Raw genomic sequence first — 22858 nt, 5'->3', positions numbered from 1 at the left:
CCCTGAGGTTCCATGCAACTCCATGATTCTCTCCCAACCCCCAGCAGAGCCGCATATTCCTCTAAGTTGTTTCCTTCCACCATGCACTCCTGTTCCGCTGGCAGCAACATCGAACAAGGCGTAGATTTGCTTTCTCTGACATGCGGACAAGCTTTGCTGAATCTCAAACACCAAAGCCGGGAGCCCCCACTGTGTGATAAAGAAACACCCATGGTTCATGCACTGGTTCTTAGGACCATGCATGTGCCCCGGAGATTGTAAGGAGTCAGGCCCATGGAGGTAAGGAAGACTAATGCAGCTACTATGCCAGCTCAGGAGCCAAAGAGGGAGTGGGGGTTCAAAATAAGGGGACAGTGAAACAGACAAAAAGTTTCCCCGAGATCCTAGAATGGCAATGATACCATAAAGAAATAATTTTTCATTCTCTTTCTCACAAACTGGAATGATGGTGAAAGGTGCTAGATGAACACACGTGGGGAACTGGCGGGCTTCACTTATTTTTATTTTATTTTTAATTTTTATATACCGAAGTTCTTGTAGGGACTACAAATCACTCCGGTTTACATAAAACGAAGAACTGCTCAACAGAGAGCGGAGCTTTACATGGAACTGTAGAACATATGGAACAGTATAACTGGTAGACAATTTAACATAATGATAAATAAAAATAATAGTTTAACTGGTAATAAAGAATATTATTTAATATAAGCAGTATAACTATTTAACGTAGAAATAAATATTAACAATGCCAAATATATATATGAGATAAAGTGAATTTTGAACTTATGCACAGACCAGGCTTATGCACATGGCAATTTATGTGCACTTATGCACAGACCAGGCACAGCACATGGCAATTTGTTCTTTTTCCGAAGGCTGCTCACCCTGCAATTCATTCTCTACACCTGCCAACTAGTGACTGAAGATTTGAGCAGTATTTTGTGCCATGTTACTCCACTGGCACACAGATATAAAGATTAACAAATAGAAACAACATATAAAGCTATACCTTTTATTGGACTAACTTAATACATTTCCTGACTTTCTTTGGGCCAGAATAGAAAACACAAAAGGAATTTTCAATGCTAGTGTGCAGAAGAGGTCTGGTGTGTAGGGTGGTTTGATGAGTGATCAGACGATGTGGTTCAGAACAGGTTAAGAAACTCAGGTCAGTGGCAAGTCCTTTCTGGTCAGCATCAAGAGTATGATTTTAGGAATGCACACTGTCCACTGGCAACTGCCTCACAAGCCAATGAACTGCTTCTGGATGAAGAGGAGTCTGGTCCGTGAAATCTCATACCGCAATAAATGGTTAGTTTATAGTATGCCATCAGCCTCGGCGACGTTTGCTACTATAGACTAACAAGTCTATGCCTCTAAAAGGCTTCTGGATAGTAACTTTTGGTTGTGGCTTACCTACACTGGACATAAACTAGTAACCTAGATATAAAAATGTTCTCTAGAGCTATGCCAATCCCAGGCATACTGAGACAATTTAAAAACTTTAACAATGATGCCACATCTGGAACTGCCTTTCCAGCGTTTCCGCAATACAAAATTATCTCACCCAATCTGCAGGGTAAGTATTCTGCATGCTGTGATTAAAAAGGTCTGCAATCTGATGCCATTTCTCTCTATATAAAAAAGTAGTTAGTGTTTCATCTGGAATCACTCTGTGCATGGGGCAGATAGCAAAGTAAAGGGAGAGCCACTGCTGAGCCAACACTGTTTGGGATGTCACAGCCAGCAGGATAGAAGCAATTATTAGGCATCACTCCTGTACCAGAAGACTCAGCAGATGCTGGCATGGGGGGAGGGGGGTTGTCAACATTGTGCTCATGTAGGGGACAGGATGGAACAGCAATTCCACCTTGGCATTTTTCACAGGCTTTTCCCGTTTGTAACGGAAATATCAACAAATACAGCAAGGGCACAATGTGACTCTCTAATTTGGCCTTATGAACTTCTCCCCTCATTATGCAGTAAAGTCATTCCAGAAGTGTGGCGAGACGAACTGACATCCAACCTTTTCAGACCTAGAAAATTAGAACTAGATGGTTTCTGCTGATCGGTCCCTTAGTATCCGCCTTCAGAAATGGTTCATGCCACCCCACCTTCTCAGTAATCTGATCAAGTCATCTGCATAAAAAATGCAAGTGGTGTGAAATCTGCTAGCAAGAAGTGTGTGATGCAAATACCAATTCCAGGAAAATTCCCGCCATAGAGGAAAAAAAAAAGTCTTAATGTTTTATGAACACTTCATAAGTACATTAAAAAAGGTTCATTGCTAGCCATCACATCAGTGCAGGGCTAAATTACTGCTTTTCTCCCAATAGCAGAGGAAGTGCATTAGCTGGGAAACTAATTTACAAGAGATGGATGGCAGGCCATTATTTCCTTCCCTGCTCTCATGGACATATTTGATCCCACAGCAACAGTACTGGGGGATAAAAAAAAAAAAAAAATCTAAAAACTTCATACACCAGTTACACACACACACTCATTCTGATTTATACTTCAGTTTCAGTCAATTGGAATCCTGCTGTGTTGAGGTAAGCACCAACCACACTGATATATGCAAAGGTTAACTACCTGAAGAGTGCACTCAGGAAAGGAGATAGGTTACAAAATGGGGCAAGGAATCGTGCAATTTTTTTCTCTGGGTGTGAAAACGTAAGAACGAATATAGCAAAAGAACCAGACCTAGACCTTAACCCAAAACAGAAAGTGCACTAAAGCAAGGAAACCCAGTTCTGTTCAGGAATCCAGTTTGTACCACATCCCACTGCTGTCAGAACAATGAACCTCTAAACCAGCTAATCAGTTTTTGATGAAAGCTACTGCTCTTGAAAAAAACATTAATACACACAGAGTGTGTTGGGTATTTCTTCCACCGAGGAGGCCCATTAGAATATAACTCGGCAACTGCTCCTGCAGTTTCGAATTCAATTCTGCTGGAGATCGGTTGGCAACTCAAGGCCTGATACTCTGCTCAAATTTTTAGCTCTGAGATATAAAATATATGACATGCTTCTGACTGGTTTCAAGATTTAACTGGGAGGTTTTTACTATAAGTATAACATCTCCTGCTAATGTTTTCTGTTTGTTTAGTTTGTTAAATGTGATTATAAAATCGCCTTACACTATATGTCAAAGCAATTTATAGTTTAATCTGCCTTAAAACTACATGTCCTAGATATTAAAAAATCTTTCTATTTTGCCATAATAGCCACATAACTATCCCTAAAACAGGCTGGCATCCAACCACCAATCTGATTCCAAAATCTAGCCTACAATACTGCTTTAAAACAGAAGTATAAAAAAAGAGCAATGATTGCTGAAATTGTCCAAAATAACATTTTTACCTTTGAGTTGCTTGGCATATTTGAGGAGGAATTGATATGGATGTTCCACTTGTAAATCAAATTTTATTGTCTGCAATAAAATTCTCTCCAGCACCATCACTTCTTCCTGCAGAACAAGGGGAAAGGAAAAATAAAAATGATTACTGCCACTGTCACAGAGCTGCTGCAGGTCTGAACTGAAATAAAGCACTTCTGAAGCGATAAGAAGTGCCAGTCTGGTCTTATCCACTACAGTGTGCTTTGCATCCTTTTAAAAAGTTTATTTAAAACTTTTCTATACTGATATTAGCTGGTACATCATACCGGTTTACATCAGAACTGAGGTGGAAATTACAAACAGGTACAGGGGGAAGGGGCTACAGTAAGATTTATCCAACTCGAGATAATAACTGCTGAGCACCCCGGGTTATATGGGTGGTGCTTTTCAGTTTTTCTCTCTGACTCCATCTGCTGGAAGGGAGGCATAACCCAGCAGTCTGGACTGATCCTGGTACGTACAGGGAAAATATACTCTCTCAAGTAACCAAGTTGAACATTCCTTTCTCTCTGAATATCATCTTCTTTCGGCTTATCCACAATCCTGGCCACCCGCTGAGAAGATATTAATAAGTTTTATACTATGTGTGGCTAGGCAGGAAGTTGCAGCCCACTGGCAGATAGAACATCCTCCCGCTGAAACCGCATTTCTGAAACGAATCTGGGTAGTACTGGCTCTATTTAACTGCTAGGCAGAGAGATGCTGTAGCTTTCCACACTCAAATCTGTTTAAGATGGTATCAAAAACTATAGTGTCCCCAAGCCTTAAAGAAAGAGAGGTGACTTTAGGATCTCCTTACAATAATGCTACATAAAATCCAACTCTACTGTCTGTAATTTGCTGCATTGTTTATTAAAAACAAGGAGGTGAAGTAATAGCTGAGCTGAAGGAGTATGGAAATATGGGACTGTTATCCTATAGCCAAAGTGTTACTAGACTGAGATGGGTGTGGGAGGGGGAAGGGGGTGGAAAAATCTCTATGGCTATTACGTTGATGTTCGTATGAATCTGTGTAATATGACGGTGATGTTTCACTCTTATGTTTATATGTATCTTTTTCAATGCCAATGAATAAATAGAGTTGGGGGGTTGGTAATCTTAGGTATTGAAAACCAGAACTCAAGGACTAGAGATGTCTAACCCCCCCCCCAATTTTTTAGTGGTCCAACAGATATTTTTGATGTGCTTGAAAAGTTTATTAGTTTTTGTCTCTTTAGCAAGGTTCTCCTCAAATGCTCTCAGCCCATCTTATGAATGCTTTACATCTAGTTTGCCAGTACTTATGCTCTTTTGTATTTTCATTAGGACCTGCTTCCATTTTTCTTTTAATGACAGACCTTTTCTTACTTTAATGAGAAATTACTACTTAACTGATAATTTCCTTTTCTTTACAAGTCAGATGAATCCAGAATGAATTATGCACCTCTACCAGCAGATGGAGACTGAGCAAACTGACATCACAGCACATATACCCCCCTGCAGTGACATCAGCCTGCCGGTATTCTCTTCAAAAACACAACTCTGGACAGACTAACAAAACATGATTAAAAACAGATAACCATTTCAATACTCAGTCAACACTGAGCTCAGACAAGAATGTATTACACTAGCCTAGGGACTGAACTAACACTTACCAGTAATCCCTGTAACAGATGGCCACGCAGCAGGACCACAATACAAGGAAGGGAAGCTGGATTCGTCTGACTGTCCTAAGAAAAAGGAAATTATCAGGTAAGTAGTAATTTCTTATTTCTTCACATCCAGACAGAGGAATCCAGAACAAGTGGGATGTACCCAAGCTACTCCTGAATAGAGCGTGAGGCTGCCCACGGTCCAATCAAAACCACACGTGCAAAGGCTGAGTTCTCCAGGGCCTGCACATCAAGACGATAATACCTGGAAAAAGAGTTTAACGAGGACCATGTCCAGCTCAGCGAATGTCAATGGGAAACAATCTAACTTCAGTCCATGACACTACCTGAGTCCTAGTGGAATGAGCTTTGACCTGACTAGCATCAACGTATTTGGCTGTGACTACCTCCTTAATCCAGTGAGCTATTGTAGCCCATGAGGCCAGCTCTCCCTGCCTAGTACTGCAGAGAAAGGACAAACAGGCAATCCATCTTACGTAAAGGCTTAATAATCTCCAGATACCTGACAATGTGTCTCTTGATATCCAAGGGCCACAGCAGATGATACTCCTCTCTCTCTGTGTCCAAAGACAGCAGGGATATGGACTGATTCAAGTGAAAGTCAGTGACCACCTTCAGCAGAAAAGAAGGAACAGTATGCAGCTGTACCACTCCCGGAGTAACCTGGGGGAATGGCTCCCGGCAAGACAAGGCCTGCAAGCTCAGAAACTCTACGCCCAGAACAAATTGCCACAGGAAACACTGTTTTCAAGGTCAGTAAGCACAAGGACAGCCTAAACGTAGGACCCACTAAAAATTCCAACACCAAATTAAGACTCCATAAGGGTACCGGAAACCTCAAAGGAGAATGAAGATGTTTCACTCCTTTCAAGAAACGGGCCACATCAGAATAAGCTGACAGGGAATCACCACTGACTTGACTCCTGAAACAGGTGAGAGCCACAACTTGTACCTTTAAGGAATTGAGGGCCAAGTTTTTATTCAAACCATCCCGCAAAAATTACAAAATGAGCGAGATCTTGACTGAACAAGGAAGAGTACCACGATCTTCACACCAAGCCTCAGTCACCAAACCTGCACATAGGCCAAGGAAGTGGAGAACTTTCTAGCTGTTAACAAAGGTGGAAAACATTGCCACAGAGAATCCACGCTTCATCAAGTGAGGCCTTTCAAGGGCCATATTGTAAGACAAAATAGAGTATGATCTTTGTGAAGAACAGGACCCTGCAACAAATCCCTGTGGGCTGGAAGCTGAAAGGGCGATTCTACCAGGTGCCACCGCAGATCCACATAACCACAGTCTCCTAGGCCAGTCTGGAGCAATCTCTGTGGCTCTTGATCCTTCAGACTAATCTACCCAATATGAGTTATGGAGGAAAGGCATATAGCAACTTGTCTTCCAGCCATTCTGGACAAAGGCATAGATCCCCAATGACTTCGGATCTCTCCTGCGACTGAAGTTGCCAGTAGGTCTAGGAATGGAAAGACCCCAGTGATCCAGAATCAGTTGAAAAACAAAAACCAAACAAAAAAAAACCAAAACACAAAAAAAAGACAAAAACGCTTTGTTTGATAGCACCCATTCTCCTGGGTCCAGGCTTTCCCTGCTGAGAAAGTCTGCTTTTACATTTTCTTTTCCTGCAATATACGAGGCAGAGATCATATGGAGATGTAGTTCGACCCTTGTTGGCTCTTGGTTCCACCCTGCCAATTTATGTAGGCCACAGCTGTTGCTTTGTCTGACATTATCAGGACTGCTCTACCTGAGCCTGTTGCCAAATTGCAAACATACAAACTTGACCACCCTGGCTTCCAAACGATTGATGTTCTAGAGAGATTCTTTTGCATTCCAGTGCCCTTACACTGTCAGCTCCTGACAGCAAACTCCGCAACCGAGGAGGCTCGCATCTGTTGTCAGTATTAGCCAGTCCGGTGGTGCTAGAGAAACTCCCTTCCTTAGATGATCCTTCTGCAGCCACCTCTGCATTTAGGAGGAGACCTCCATTGGTAGGTGGAGCCGAATCGAATAGTCCTAAAACTGCGGGCTCCACCAAGAAAGCAGGGAGTGCTAAAGAGGACACATATATGCCCCTGCCCGCTGTACCACTTCCAGGGTTGCCGCCATTAGATACTTGCAGGTAGGACCAGACAGTCTGGCACAAAGTGTTCATCAACAGGTAGAGCTGTGCCAGCAATTTCTGAATTTGAGCTTCCGACAGAAGACCTTGCCTGCTTCATGTCGAACCAAACCCTGAGGTATTCCAATTACTGAGCAGGCTGAAAGGCTGCTCTTGGCCAGGTTCACCACCCAGTTGAGCTCCTGCAACAGGGAAATTGCCTTGTGAGTCACTAGGTGGCTCTCTTTCAGCAACTTGGCTCGAATCAGCCAGCTGTTCAAATATGGGTATACTAGGATCCCAGCCTTCCTCCACTCTGCTGCAACTACTACCGTTACCTTGGAAAAGGTCCTGGGAGCAGTGGCCAGACCAAAGGGCAGCGCCTGAAGCTGAAAATGGTATCCTAGAACTGCAAACCGCAGAAAGCGTTGATGCTCTAGCTGCATGGGAATGTGAAGATACACCTTGGACAGATCCAAAGAGGTCAGAAATTCCCCAAACTGCACAGCTATTATCACGGAGCGTAATGTTTCCATGCAAAAATGTTTCACTCACAGATAAAACGGTTGACACCTTTGAGATCCAGGGATGGGAAGAAAGGAGCCCTCCTTCTTGGGCACAACAAAATAAATGGAATATAGACCCGTATTTTCTTGAGACGATTGTACCAAAACCACAGACCTCAGTCTGAGAAGCCTTGCCAATCTATCCTCCACTGCCTGCTTCTTCAAGGAGTGTCAGGGAGACTCCATGAACATGTCCCAAGGAACACTGTGAAACTCCATCGCAATCTCTCTCGTATCACCGCCAGGACCCATTGATCCGCTGTGATTTTGACCCACCTCTGATAAGAGAGAGAGGCATCCCCCTATCTCCTGTTCCTGGGTGTGGGTCGGCAAACCTTCATTGAGAGAATCAGGAGGTCCCACTACTCGATCCTGTACTCCTTCTGGGTTGTCCGAGACAAAAGGACTGAAACCTACTGAAGGGTCGAGTACTCTGAAAGGTTGCTCCTCTATGGGGTTGAAAATGCTTCGATCCTCTAGTACAACCATTAAAGTTAAAAGGAGAGTGGAGGTTGCTTCTATCTTTGGCAAACTAGAAACCAGTGATTCGTCCCATTTACTGGCCAATTTCTCCAACTTGCTCCCAAATAAGAGTGAGCCTTTAAAGGGCAATTTAGTGAGGTTAGCCTTGGAGGTTGCATCAGCCGACGAATTTCTCAGCCATAACTGAAGCCTGGCTGTAACTATCAACGACACCCCTCTGGCTGAATAGCGGACCAAATCACAGCCCGCATTTGCCAAGGCGGCAGTAGCTGGTTCTATAACTGCCCTGGAGTTCACCCCAGAGTCATTGACCTCCTGGAAGACAAGCAAACATGAGTGAGCCACCAAGGAACAATTGGAAGTGATCTGCAGAGTCACTGACACTGCTTCAAATACTTGCTTAAGGATAGTCTCAATCCTTCTATCATGACCATCCTTCAAGGCCACTCCTCCTTCCACAGAAATATAGTGGTCTGCTTGGAGACTGCACACACAAGTGCATTTACTTTTGGAAAATGTAAAACACTCTTACCACTGGCTCTCTCTGACCCCCTTTGAAACTAGCCTCTGGGGTGCCCCACTCAAGATCATCACAGGGAAAAAAACAAGAGGTTTTACGCAAGGAAACCAAAATGGAATCTCTTTGGCTCAGACACAGAATCTGCCTCAGGAACCCCGAGCATTTTCAAAGTCTGGAAAATCAGAGCTGGCAGTTCATCTCTATGAACATAGTCCTATACAGTTTTAGTCCAGGAGGAAATTTCACCATCCTCAAAAGACTCAAAATCAGCATCATCATCCGTGCTATCCGGATCTCTACCGGGCAGACCTGCTGCCACTCTAGGAGTACTCGGCACTTAACAGTCCAGGCAAGGTTCCTACTTTGGACTCTGCCCTGGAAGCATTGGACAGGGCCGAAGACTGCAATCCCTGGAAAAATTCTACCCATGAAAATCTAGAAATATCCATACCAGAAAGTACCCGATGTGTACTCGCTGAGCCACCATTCCCTGCTGACGAACCAGTTAGGGAGTTCCAAAACCAGACACCCCATCTGAATTGTCATTATCCAGACCTACATCTGGCTGAGAAGAACCAGGCTTCGTGAAATCAGAGGAAGATGTTTCTCCCTGAGCCTCCAAACAGCGCTGGCACAAGTTAGCGGGCACTCCAGGTACAAATGCCCGAATATGATAAGCAATGCAAAGAAAAAGGCGCTTAGGTTTCTTTAGTATAAGCGCCATTAGGCAGACTGTGGGCTGAGCAGCAACCAAAAGCGTGCGTCTAGTTGTGTGGTTTTTTTTTTTTAAACGTCCAAAAATTAGGCGCTGCACACCTAGGCATCCCAATACCTAGGCGTCCGAGGATAGGTACCGTAAAAAGCTTAAGTGCACAGCAACACTCAACTTGTGTCCGGCCATTAAAGGCGCTGCTTAACTTGGATGCACAGACCACTAGGCCCAACTAAGCGGCCTAAAACTGGGCATACAACCTGGATGCACACCGAACCGACAATCCCGTAGAAAAGAGTGTGAAATACTGTTGTGGCCTATCATGCTGCACGCATCAACAAAGCCTCAGAGTGGGGACTAGCCTACAGAGGCTGCTCCCGTCCCTTAACCTCCCACAGAGCGGGACAAACATCGGAATGGCATGCTGAGCAGGAGACCAGGGGAAGGAGGAAACCCTATATCAAAAAAGCCTCCTTCTGTCTCTGTATATATTTTTTTTAAACTTACCTAAGCACTATCTTACCTTGCTGAGTACAGAGACCGTCTCCGGCTGAAGAGGGAGAGGGCATGTGTCTTCAGCGCCACGCTTGGCTTACTGCACCTGCTGCCTTTCAGCTGTTTAAACAGTCCACACCAGCTGAAATCCAGCTACCGAACTAAGGTACACCTCTAAGGGACCCTGGAAATCACCTCAGGAATTCTCAGCTGGGGGAGGGACCATTGGTATCACCGCAGGAGAGCAGGGCAAATTTTCCTTATTTCTCCTCCTCAAACAAAAGCAATCCCCAGTGGGGAGATGAATATCCACTATCTGCTGGAGACGGAGAATACTGGCAGGCTGTCAGTGCAGGGATAAATATACTTTGACGCCAGTTTGCTCTGTCTCCATCTGCTGGTAGAGGTGTATAACCCACTTATTCTGGATTCATCTGACTGGACGCTAAGAAATAAGCTTGTTTCACAGCACCATTTAGCCATGCTGCTAGTTGTTTAGTTTTTGAAGGTCAAATGAATACCATTCTGGAAGCCCAAATAAAATATACTCCACAAGTTAAACATTTTCCAGGTCTCATGCAGACATTTTACCTTGCATCCATTCTAAAGGCTCCCTCCAGAATAGCATGGCAGCTCTATACTGGGACTAGCAGAAAGAGCCACCAGCGAGGGAGCTAGCATTTCTTCAGCTTTCTGAATCCCAAATTACTTCATCTGCCAAGGACACAGTGGTAAAGCATTTTCTGACAGTTAGTACCCTAGTAGGAGTTAAGGTCCCACTGCTTTGCCTCAAACTCCAAACAGTAATAATCCTCAGGATTGGGCATTTCCGGTTACAAACCTCTTAAATGTTACAATTTAATTTAAATTTAATTTGTTAAATTTGTTACAAACCTCTTTAAATTTTAAACTCTTAAAAGTGCGTACAAGAACATGCTACACACCCAGCCGGCAAAAACCTCACTGAGGAAACGCGCCCTTTCCACTGCAGGTCCCCCACTTTGGAATTCGCTCCCTCCGGACCTCCGCCAAGAACCTTGCCTTATGACATTCAAAAAGAAACTAAAGATTTGGCTTTTCGCCCAAGCGTTCCCGGAGAGCTAAGGCCCGATGAAGTAGAGGACTTTATAGACCCCGGTCCATCTATCCCTCTGTACAAATGTTTTTGAGTTGTACTTTAATTTCAGCTAATAGTCTCTTTGAATGTAGTCCTTTTATCTCTCTGTAAGTTCTTTATTTCAACTTGTTCCAATGTATTCCGCCCCAGAGGCGACAGTTTCAGTTCCTTGTAAACCGGTGCGATATGTATATTATACAGGAACATCGGTATATAAAAATTAAAAATAAATAAAGTTCCAAAAATATCAATTTAAACAATTTTACAATAAAAACTAGTGAAAAAGTGTTGAGCCTTCTTCAGGTTATTTAGTCCATAACATATATATTTTAAAAATCAAACAAAAAGTGTTGATATACATTGTTGTTTAATAATTAACAGAAAACATACAGGAACTTAGAGAACCGCTCTATAAACAGTATATTAGACGTTTTCCATTGCCAGACAGAGACCTGGAGGATGGCCACTATGAGCCCCATCCCACACTGGATGTGTGTGTGAGTGACAGACAGGACTTTCAGGCAGAGCATATTAGTGAAAGTACCTGGGGTTGCTTGGGTTATCTGGTTCATAATTGATGTAAATATTCAAAACCAAAGTGGAAAAGATAAATATTGTTTTAATGTTTAAACAAATTAAAAGAAGTGCATGTATCTGTGTTTGACAGCATGTCAGACAGGGCTTTGAAGACACAGCATACTGTCTTTGCACAGTGTGCCTTTCAGGAGCCACCTGGTGGCCACCAAACACTGTGATGGACTGACCGACCGTCACAAGCCTTTTTATATATATATATATATATATATATATATATATATATATATATATATATATATATATATATGGTTTCCCCTCAGTTACATTGTAAACCGGTACGATAAGACCTAGTCTTGAGCATCGGTATAGGAAAAGAAATTAAATAAATAAATAAAATATATATATATATATATATATATATATATATATATATATATATATATATATATATATATATAAAGATGTTCCAGAACTGCCCTAAGCCATTCTGATACAAAAAACAGAGCAAATAATATGAAGCAAGCAGCATGCTGCTGACAGTAGGTTTTTACAAGCGAGATACAGATCAATCAAAAAAGCAGCAGGACTTGTCCCAATACTTTAAGTCACGACATTACCCACTATGCAGCAGCATATATAATGCTAAGATTTAGAGCCAACTGACAATTTGGTAACCCTAACTATAAAACAAACAGAAAAAAAAAACCACACACACCTACCAACAATCTTCACACTCCTATTAACTGCTCCAATTTTGTTCTGGAAAGATACAGCCTCAGGTATACAACACATTTTTTGAAGACACTTATCCCTACTAAGGCCTGAAGCGGGACAGGGAGGGCACTGGAAAAGGGACAGAATTTCATAATAATTATATAATAGTGATGTATTTAGGATTTTGCCTCTCTGAGGTACTACTGATGTTGTTGCTCCCCCGAAAAAGAACAGAATAGAAGATCTAAGGCACAGCTTCCTATGCTCGTTTATCTTCTCCAGACTCCCCTCACCCTTGTGTCCCCGAATGATAGGAGGTGGAGAGAGGCTGGATTAGGAAGCAGAGTGGCTTTTCTTTCCTCCCTGCTATATGGTTCCAGGCTTACCCCTTTCCTCCTGTTCCTTGCACAGGTCCGGAAGGGAGGGGCTGGAATAGGGAGTACAGCAGTTTTTTTTTTCTTTTGTCCCTTCCAGTCTCTCCCCTCCCGTTCTCTGCACTGGGAAGGGTGGGGCTGGAGCAGGAAGCAGAAGTTCTGTTCTCTGCCGAATGAGATGCAGCACGGCTGGGAGACGACAATTTTTTGGCTCGTCTGCCTATTGGCAGATCCAGACTTGTATATATATATATATATATATATATATATATATCTTTAGTGTTTTGTTTGGCTTGCGTCGCCACAATTAATGTTCAGTTCAAGGTTGCCCAGATCTCGTAAGAAGGATCTAGACCAACAATTGGTATTGTTGAAACAAGCATTTATGCAGGACATTGTTGTTCCTTGGATAGATTCATTTTTCCTTACTATTAAAAGGAAGGATATCGTTTCCTCACTTAACACTTCGTAGTGGGGGTGGGAGCAGTTTCAGGGCGTATGGTCGAGCACCAGAACTTGGCTCTAAAATTTGGACAATATTGCTAAGACTGCCATATAATAATATTTTTGAGACTGCAGGGAAAAGTGAAATTATTAGTGCTTCAACACTTATCAAGTAAAATATTTAAACAGAAAAGCCTCTAAATTTTACCTTTGGATCATCTCCAAACTGCCCAAACTGCACATCATTTAATAAGCTGCGAGCTGTTTTGATAATATCTTTACACTTCTTAGGAGTTTCTTCAACTTTACCAGCTAGAAATAGACAGCAAGCTCCAGTAACCTATAAAGGAAGAGTGAAAACCCTGATTAAAAAAAGGACTAAAAGGAGGAGTAAGTGTACAATTTCAAAGTTAAAAACAAGTTTCTTAATAGCAACATGTTAATTACCATTTTATGGAAATGTGATTACAGCAATATAAAATGGTAACAAAGCTCTTATTTTTCATTTATTATTTGAGGAACATTAAATCTACAGTACCTAGAAAACAAGAAAAACAAAAAGGATGATGACCACAATGTGTATGTTTCACTTTCCAAAAGAGGATTTTTTTTTTTTTTTTGGCAGGAAAAGTAAGGGAAGAGAAGGGGTGGCTAGCAGTTTCCTCCTTGGGTTTTCAGCTCAACTGGAACAAGGGCTAGGAGCTGGCACTAAGCCTTCCTTCGTAACTCCCCGATTTTAGATCCCCTTCCAATTCACCTAGCCCAGGTCACTGCAACAATAGTCCTTGACTGGGGGCCCCTGCACCAGGGCTCAGGTTCAGAATCCTTCAATCATAGGGCTCTAAATACAACCACCAGGTGGTGCCACTGGATAAAGATTAGGACTTCCTGTCCACCAGAGGCTTCCCCAGCTGGTCCAGAAAATCCAACACAAGTCCTCCACATGACACTACATGACCCCTACCACTAAGCCACAGGCCGGCCCTAGAGGTTGAATTCATTTCAAGGCAGATTGTGTACAGCTCTGCAACTCAACCTTCCTGCAGGTAGAAGAGATGCAGAGCCAAACAGGGCCAAGCCATGTCGAAGGACGTGGAAAATAGTTATTTGCTCTCTTGAAATGTGTATTTTACATTACAAGAGCAAATTCGGAGAATTTAATGACTACGTTAACACATGTACTGTATATAAACTGCCAAATTTCATGCAACACCTTGAACTAAGCATTTTCCTGGAATGCTAGCAAATTAAGTTTTACTTTCCAAATGGTTTGCAGTAAAAGAATACACTAAAAATATTTTCATTTATACAACATTTCACAGAGTTAATGACAGGATAAGTTCAAGCTCTGAATCTACAGGAAATCAACCAACCAGATTTAAGGCTTTTTAAATCCCCCCCCCCCCTAAAACAAATCTATGTATGTGAAAAAAAACTTAGTAAAAATCAGCCCCTTGATTATTTAGCATTTAATGAGCTCCTCATTAACACTTCACTATTTAGAACATATTTGAAACTAACCCACAAGGTCTTAAAATAACTTGTTTTTTTATATTCTACTTTTTAGCTCTTCAAAGCAGATTACATTCAGTTACTGTAGCTATTTCTCTCTCCCCAAAGGGCTTACAATCTAATTCGTACTCGAGGCAATAGAAGGTAAAGTGACTTGCCCAAGCTCACAAGGAGCAATACCCTCCTACTAACTTTTGGCCTAATCTACCACTTAACATGCTGCTTTGAAGTGACTGATCAGCTGTGAAAGGCAGAATATAAATATAAAAAACATTTTTTTAAGAAAAGCATCTGTAATTATACAATACTTACGTATCTTGGAAACTGTTTAAAAGAATGAAACATGTAAAACCGATGAAAATAAATTATTCCTGTTGCCAAAGTATCATAGTGTCTGGTAGACTATTAAGGAATTCAGCAGTGATTATACAAACTGGGAGAACCAATGACAACACAAAATTATTCAAAGAAACAACCTAGAAACATAGAAATGACTACAGAAAAAGACCCCAGTCTAGTCTACCTTTCCACATAATTGCTCAGCTCTACAATCCCTACCACTCCCTTCAGAGATCACTGTGCTTGTCCCTTGCTCTCTTAAGGACAGTTTCTGAATTTGTGTTCACCAACTTCACTGGGAATCTTTTCCATGCATCTACCACCCTCTCGGTAAATAAATTTCCTGCAATTACTCCTCAGCGTACTCCCTTTCACCCGCAGGCAGATTGTATGGAGTTACAGGGGGACCTTGCGAGACTAGGCACCTCAATGGCAGATGAAATTTAATGTGAACAAGAGCACAATGTTGTACAGGGGGAAAATTCTAATCATGGGTGCTACATTAGGTGTTACCACTCAATAAAAGGATCTCAGAATGTATGTGGGAAACATATTGAGATCGTCAGTTCAACGTGCAAAAGCGAGAGAGAACAGAAAAAACCTGGGAATATAATACCTCTATTGATCCATGGTCCAACTGCACTGCGCATGTGAGTGCAGTTCCGACTGCCTCATCTTAAAAAAAAAAAAAAACACAAACATAGCTGAACTAGAAAAAGTTCAGAGAAGGGCAACAAAACTGATACAGCTCATCAGGTTAGGGCTCTTCACCTTAAGAGAGAGGGCAGCAGGGATATGACAATGGTTGACAAATTTTCTCTGTCTCCATCTGCTGGATGGGAGGCAAAACCCAGCTGTCCTGGACTGATCCGGGTACGTACTGGGAATGGTTATTTACTCAAAAGAAGATTAGGACTATTAGAATATTAGATTTAAATCAAATTCAAAAAATTACTTTTTCAGGTCATTGAAAGACTAAGCTATGGAATTAGCTGGCAGAGTATGTGATCAAAGCTAGAAGTATAGTTGGATTTAAAAAAAGGTTTGTGAGAACAGGTCCATAAACAGCAGATAGGTTTGGGTTTCTGTAGGTCATATTTCTTACCTGAATAGGGACTGAATTTTACTAATAGGATTTGCTGGGGTTTTTCAAAGTGACTTGCCCCTGTCAGACAAGGGCTCAATGGACCATTGGTCTGTCCCAGCATGGCACGCTTATGTTCTTAGGTAAATTTTTTATTGGACATACATGAAACAGTAATACTGAATACACCACAGATAATAAAGTAGATTAAAAATGAGTAATTTTTTTTTTTTTTTACACACATGAAAAATAAACCAAAATGAAAAGTAACTAGCAACATAAATATCTTAAACACAAAGGAGTAGATTTTCAAAGGGTTACGCGCGTAACCCTGAAAACCTGCCCCTGCACGCACTGAGCCTATTTTGCATAGGCTTGGCGGCGCGCGCAAGCCCTGGGGGTTTGAAAAAGGGGCAGGAAGGGGACGTGGGGTGGCGGACCCGAGTCCTCCGACACAGCGGCCATGCCGGAGGTTCGCGCGCATCAGCAGCCGGCCGATGCGCGCAAGATACGCCTGCAAAAGGCAGGCATTAAAAAATAAAATAAGGTGGGGGGAGCGAAAGAAAAGTTCCCTCCAAGGCCGCTCCGATTTCGGAGCGGCCTTGGAGGGAACGGGAAAAGCCATCGGGGCTCCCCTAGGCTCGGTGCAGGCAAGGTGCACAAGTGTGCATCTCCTTGCGCGCGCCGGGTAGCGCGTAGGATTAAAAATCTGCCCCACATTGAGAAAGTGAGCATGTCTATGGGCAAAAGCGGACAGATTTTTTTCTTCAACTCTAGTGTTTTTTGGTATTTTATACGTGGGGGATTTTCTTCCTTTTTTTGAACAGATTGTTTCTAAATTATTCCTAATGACATGTTTTACTTTTTATGATGACTCTCTATGCACAGTCAATAGATAGGAAAAAAAACCCAAAAGGATACAGCCCCAATCGAGTTCCCACATCAAATATAAACCTGGCCCCCTCTCGCCGGTATCTGGCCTCAGTAGCTGGATCAAGGCCCTCTAACTGTGATGGCGTATGTGCCAAGTCTTTTTTATCCCAGTACCAGCATGGCTTGGTGAGATCCAGGTTTCCAGAAAGCACAGAAGGGCTGGAATTTTCTTTGTTTTCCTTCATTTATTTATTGAAGTAGAATTTTCTCTTGATAATTCTAGATCTTCTGCAGGAACACCTGAAAAAAAAAAATATCAATATAGATCAGAGACAAATTTTTAATTTTCAAAGCCATTTATGCTGTTAAATAGCAATTTACTTACATAAGGCAGAATATAAATGTAATTTTAAAACTGGCTGTCTGATAATTGTCCTCTCTCAATATGGTTAAGCTTACATGTAATCTTAGTGATGCTTAGGAAACTATTCCCAGGGCAGGTTTTGAACAGGATGGGAAAATGCAGGAGAATTTTTTTTCCCAAAAAATTAGAATAAGACTACCTGAACAAAAAGCTGGTAAAAATGCCCATAGGTACTTTGTTCCCACAACAAACTTCAAAAGTGAAAGCATGTGTATGTATGGATTTTATATTATATTTCACTGTTATATATGTCTATGTGCCCAGCCCTAAAATTTGAAGGGAGTGAGTAAGAAATGCTTTGAAAAAATAAAATTGTCACAAAGTCCAATACTAAAAAAACACAAAACAAATCCAAAAAACTCCAAATGGGGAAAAAAAAACCCCCACACACCACAATCCCCCTCCCCCACCCTACATAACAGCAGGCTTGCTCAATGTGGACAGTTTGAAAGCCACACACCCCTAAAATGAATTTTACTAGTATTGCAAGGACCGGGAGACTGGGCATGCAAATGGTAGATGACATTTAATGTGGACAAGTGTAAAGTGATGCAGTTAGGGAACAGCAATTAAATTACAGTACTGCTACATAATGTTCCACATTAGGAGTCACCATTCAGGAAAGTGACCTAGGCATCATCCTGGATAATATGTTGAAATCCTCTGCTTAGTGTGTGGTACCAGCAAAGAAAGCAAATAGAATGCTAGGAATTATTAGGAAAGAATGAAGAATAAAATAGAAATTATCATAATGCCTATGATTTGCTCCAAGATGCGACCACATCTTGAATATTGTGTGCAATTCTTCTCACCTGATCTCAAAAAAAAAGATATAGCAGAATTAGAACAGGTATAAAGAAAGGTGACAGAATGATTCCCTATGAGGAAAGGCTAGAGAGGTTAGGGCTCTTCAGTATGCAGAAGATATTACTGAAGGAGATTAAAAAAAAAAAAAAAAAAATCTATAAAATAAGCAGAATGGAACAGTTAAACCCAAATCAGTTTACTCTTTCAAAAAAGTATACAGATTAGGGGACAAACAATGTATTACTAAGTAGTACATTTAAAATAAGAGAAAATATTGTTTTACTTAACACATAATTAAGCTCTGGAATTCATTGCAGGAGGATGTGATAAATGCTGTTAGTGTAGCGGATTTTGTAGAAGTTTTGGCCATATTTCTGGAGAAAAAGCCCATAAACCATTATTAAGGTGGACTTAGAGATATCCACTACTTACCTCTGGGAGAAACAGCATGTAATCTATTTACCTTTTGGGATGCTGCTAGGTACTTGTGACCTGGTTTGGCCACTGAATACCAGACTTGATGGACCTTTGGTCTGATCCAGTATGGCAAATCTTATAAACATAGAAATGACAGCAGAAGATCCATCCAGTCTGCCCAGCAAGCTTATGTATACATAAGTAACTATTACTTGGAGCAGACCAAAACAGTTTTTGGGTACTTGCCAGGTTCTTATGGCCTGGATTGGCCACTGTTGGAAACAGGATGCTGGGCTTGATGGACCCTTGGTCTGACCCAGTATGGCATTTTCTTATGTTTCTTAACAAGGGAAAGCAGAATGACTGATTTTAAGAAAACAAGAGTTTTAACATTTTCAAAAGCAAATACATGCATAAACCCAGTTGTACATGCACAAGTGGCTCTTGGAAAATAACCCCACTAATAAAGCATATAAAAGTACACACAGAACATGACTTTGTACATACTTTTATAAGCATACCAGGAGATGGGAGTTGAGGGCTGGATCAGGATTTACACATATACTTTTGATTTTTGAAAGCATATGCACATGAGGATTTATACGAAGTTACATCTGCTCTTCAGCAGGCATCACTTTGTATATATTTAGTACAAGAGGCTCCATGCATTTGTGAAATTTTCATAGCAGAGTTACACACTTAAATCTGCTTTGAGAACTCTGGCTAAAGTTTATATGGGCTGTTTAAAAAGTTACATCAATGAAATCCATTTTTACTATATGTAAAAGATACTTCATCATATTTTCGTCACATAAAATATGTTCAGATTGGATTAATAAAAAAGGTCTTTCAACCATCCAGTAGCATTGCACATTGTGTATACTTAGGAGCTAAGAACATTTTCACTATTATGTAGATTCAGCTAGAGAGCAAACGATTTCTATGTGGAAATTAACAGAAACAAATCGGTAAGAAATGACCATGAAATGTGAACTGCCACAATAAAACTGTAAGGGTAATACTTCGGCATTACTAATAAAAGATCTTTTGTCCTAACACCATTTCTTGCCATAAGTAACTTTACATCTCTTAGGATATGTAACAAATCTGTTTTGCCATCTATAAAGAATGTATTTCAGTTATATCATTCTCTTAACTACACCTTTATGTTTCCAAGCATGCATAACATGCTCATTACATGTTAACAGACCAAAAAAATAAACATAAGATCCAACATTTATATCATAAGGACTTCACAGACTAAGTAAGGCACGTTTTCAACCTGCACAAGCCAGATACCTTGCAGTCCTGAATTAGGCCGCGTCACTTCGCAATGTGACACATTCACGTCTCGGCTTGGAATTCGGTTCTTCCTCGTATCCAGCCAGAGCCCCCCCCCGGAGAATCCACCGTTCTCCCCGACACGCCGCGAGCGCAGCTACTTCCTGATAACGACGGAAAGGGACTCAAGCACAAACGCGAAACAGCCGGCGCCCAAAAGTCAGTTACACGTCAACTTGCGACTCAGCAGCCACGCAGACGCCGACGCCGACGCCGCCGCCACACAGGAGAAAGGACCGCTGATACGTTATTCCCACAATACCAACAGCACTCTCAACCGCAAGCAGCCATCTTGGAAAATACACTCAGACCCCCGGCTCGGCGTCATGACGTGAGGCTTACGTACGCTACGATTTCCGCTCCATACGCTTCCCACCAATCAACATTAACACAGATTGTTTAAAAAGGATATTAGGAGGAGTAACCAGTTACTTTTTAGCTCTAAAGGAAAGTGGGCAGAAACCAAGTTCAAGAACGCCTAGAGTCCACCATCCCTAAAATAAAACTAACTCTCCCTCCTCTCAATTTGAAGACGGGGCATGATCTCTCATGTAAGCGGAACCCCGGAGTATATCCGTTGTATTTTCTAATAACCGTGCAGGGGCGGCGTGAACGAGACGAGGCAGGCGGCTTCCTCTGACCGTAGCAGCAAGCCAATGAAACAAGGAGGACAGGGGAGGGTGCGAGATGAGCCAATGAGAAAGCGCCTTCCGTGTAAGGCGTAAGGACGGGCGGAGACCGCGAGGGAGAGACAGGGGACGGCGTCCAATCGGGTTGGCTGTCAGGGGGGTCCGCCCGGCGGAGGGGGCGGGAGCCAATGGGAAGTGAGAGAGGGGGCTGGGAGTGACGCGGCTGGTTGCGCTCGGGTGAGGCTGCTCTTTGGAGCCCGCAGGCTGCGCAGCCACCTTCTGTCTGTGGTGGAGCCGCCGCACCGCGTCCCGCGCGGGAAGGTAAAATGCCGCCGCTACAGCGCTTCTCCCTCCGGCACCAGCGGAAAGCTGCCCACGGCCCTCCCCTTCTCCACCCCGAGCCCGGGGAAACAGCAGTGCCGGTGCCTCCCCCCCCCCTTTCCTCACTGCCGGGACTCTACGGGGGGGGGGGGTAATGGCTTTCACGGAGCGTCTTGTTCACATGTTTCTAGTCTTATTTGTTTATTTCTAGTCTGTACGATTTCTCCCCTCCCCCGGAACCTTCCTTGGTTTGTCATAAACTGATCTGCAGTTGTGTTTTGTTGTTGTTGTTGGGTTTTGGGGGTGGGGGCAGATCTTGGGAGGCCTCACTGGGGTGAAGTGCCGTGGAATAAGGAGCCGTGCAGGCAGAAAGGACCCCCCCCTGACCCCGGCCTGCCTCCTTTGTGTCCCCCCTGCAGGGCCGCACTGTGGGGGGAAGCCTCCCTGCCCTCCACCCCGGAGATCAATGATTTCCCGGCGGCCGCGGCGCGGTTCCCTTTTTTAGTAATCCGGCCGCTTGTTTATCTTTCCCTTGCATCCATTTTGTGTGTAGTCGCCTTGCACGAGCTGTGGGTGCAGGGTGCCAGTATTCCACCCCCCTCTCTCTCCCTTGCACACTTGCTGGGCTCTGCGTCTCTCTCTCTCTCTCTCTCTCTCTTTCCACGCCCGCTAGTCCCGAAGCTGGCACCGATCTGCTGCAGCCCTGCCTTTAACTTCTGCCTGAAGTGCGCTCTGCACATGGGTTGCTTAGAAGAGTCCTCCGGAGACTTGGCAAAGAGCGGAGCTCCCGCTTATGCCCTTTTTCTCTCTGAAACCCGGTGACCTGCCCGTTACCCTGAAAGCCAGTAGCAGGCGGATGAGAGAGAGATGCCTCCTTGTCATCAGTAACTTCTAGTCTAGTGCTTGTTTCTTCCCCCCCGGGTGTTTTAGAAGCGAGGATGCTGCATACAGGAAGCGAGCCCTGGGTATTGTGCACATAACTTGAGACATTTTCGAGAAACTAGACTTGACTACCTATTTCGAAAACGGTGTTTTAATGTTTTTGTGAAGCGCTTGAGGGCCCGAATAACATTTTTGCCATTTAGTTTAAAATCGGATTATTGGGGTGTTTGTCATTGGGAAGTTTATTGGCAAAATAATTTTCGGATGTTAATTCTGTTTTCTAAAACTTCTACCTCATTGTGAATATTATCAGGCCTGTTTCTGTCTCTTAAGTACGGAAATTACCAAACTATATGGGTACCTATGCTGCACATCCATAATATCCTATGCTAGACAAGAAGTATAGTCTACTTTTTTTTTTCTCTCTAGCGGCTCAGATAGTTCTGCCCCAAGCATATCTGTTCTGTTTAGTGGATTTACTTCAGGATGTGACTTAGTTTTCACTTTCTCCCTTCTTGGGTCCATGTTTGGCTAGGCTTCAAATAGTGTGCACATTTTTATGAGCCGGTAGTCCTGTGGCTAGTTATGTGCCCTGCAATTATCAACACTCTGGTTAGCTGAGTGTGCTGCAGAAATGGTGCTTACATGGAGGGAGGGATTCAGTCTGTATTCCTGTTGCATTGTCTGCTGGTCAAGTTTGGCATGAAAGTAATGACATCCCCATAGGTTATGCATGTCTTACTATGTAATTGCATAGGCACATTGATCATGGGAAGAGTTGGGTTATGGTTAATGCTCTTATATTCAGCTCTAGATTTGCTGCCCAGATTCAAATCATTCTATTCCCTCTGAGGAACTCTTTTTCATTTGAGATGAAATAACTGGTGGTGAAAGGGACTGGGGAAACACTCAAGTACTAATTCATTAAAGGCACAGAAGTGGTTCTTGTCAGATGAATCTGATCGGTTTTCTTGATTGAGTGACCAGCGAGTTGGATCAGGGAGAACGCTAGATGGTAGTGTTCTTGTATTTCAGTAACACCTTTGATATGGTTCCATGTAAGTGACTTATAATAAAACTAGCACACTCACCGGTT

General features: G+C 42.7%; 2 protein-coding genes across 3 annotated transcripts in view; one reads left to right on the top strand and one right to left on the bottom strand.

Moving 5' to 3' along the window:
• The window catches only part of CCNK (cyclin K), a 51767-nt gene extending 31462 nt beyond the window's left edge, over positions 1-20305 (bottom strand). Inside the window, exons 1-5 of the mRNA XM_029597914.1 lie at positions 19889-20305; positions 16990-17241; positions 14958-15039; positions 13342-13473; positions 3366-3471 (exon numbers count right to left, since the gene is read on the bottom strand). Of these exons, the coding sequence (XP_029453774.1) occupies positions 3366-3471; positions 13342-13473; positions 14958-15039; positions 16990-17186 (517 nt within the window). The 5' untranslated portion in view covers positions 17187-17241; positions 19889-20305. The remainder of the gene's footprint in view (positions 1-3365; positions 3472-13341; positions 13474-14957; positions 15040-16989; positions 17242-19888) is intronic.
• A 59-nt stretch (positions 20306-20364) lies between these two features.
• SETD3 (SET domain containing 3, actin histidine methyltransferase) overlaps positions 20365-22858 on the top strand; it is a 182043-nt gene continuing 179549 nt past the window's right edge. The window contains exon 1 of one of the 2 annotated variants that reach the window (XM_029597913.1): positions 20365-20481. The gene's annotated coding sequence lies outside the window, so the exon portion shown is untranslated. Of the gene's footprint in view, positions 20482-20762; positions 20881-22858 lie in introns of those variants that run through there. The other variant, XM_029597912.1, reaches the window with a different exon arrangement.

This window comes from Rhinatrema bivittatum, chromosome 4 (assembly GCF_901001135.1).
Source record: "Rhinatrema bivittatum chromosome 4, aRhiBiv1.1, whole genome shotgun sequence".
NCBI lineage: Eukaryota > Metazoa > Chordata > Amphibia > Gymnophiona > Rhinatrematidae > Rhinatrema > Rhinatrema bivittatum.
Note: the sequence above shows the minus strand (reverse complement) of the source record. Positions and strands in the feature narration are given on the sequence as shown.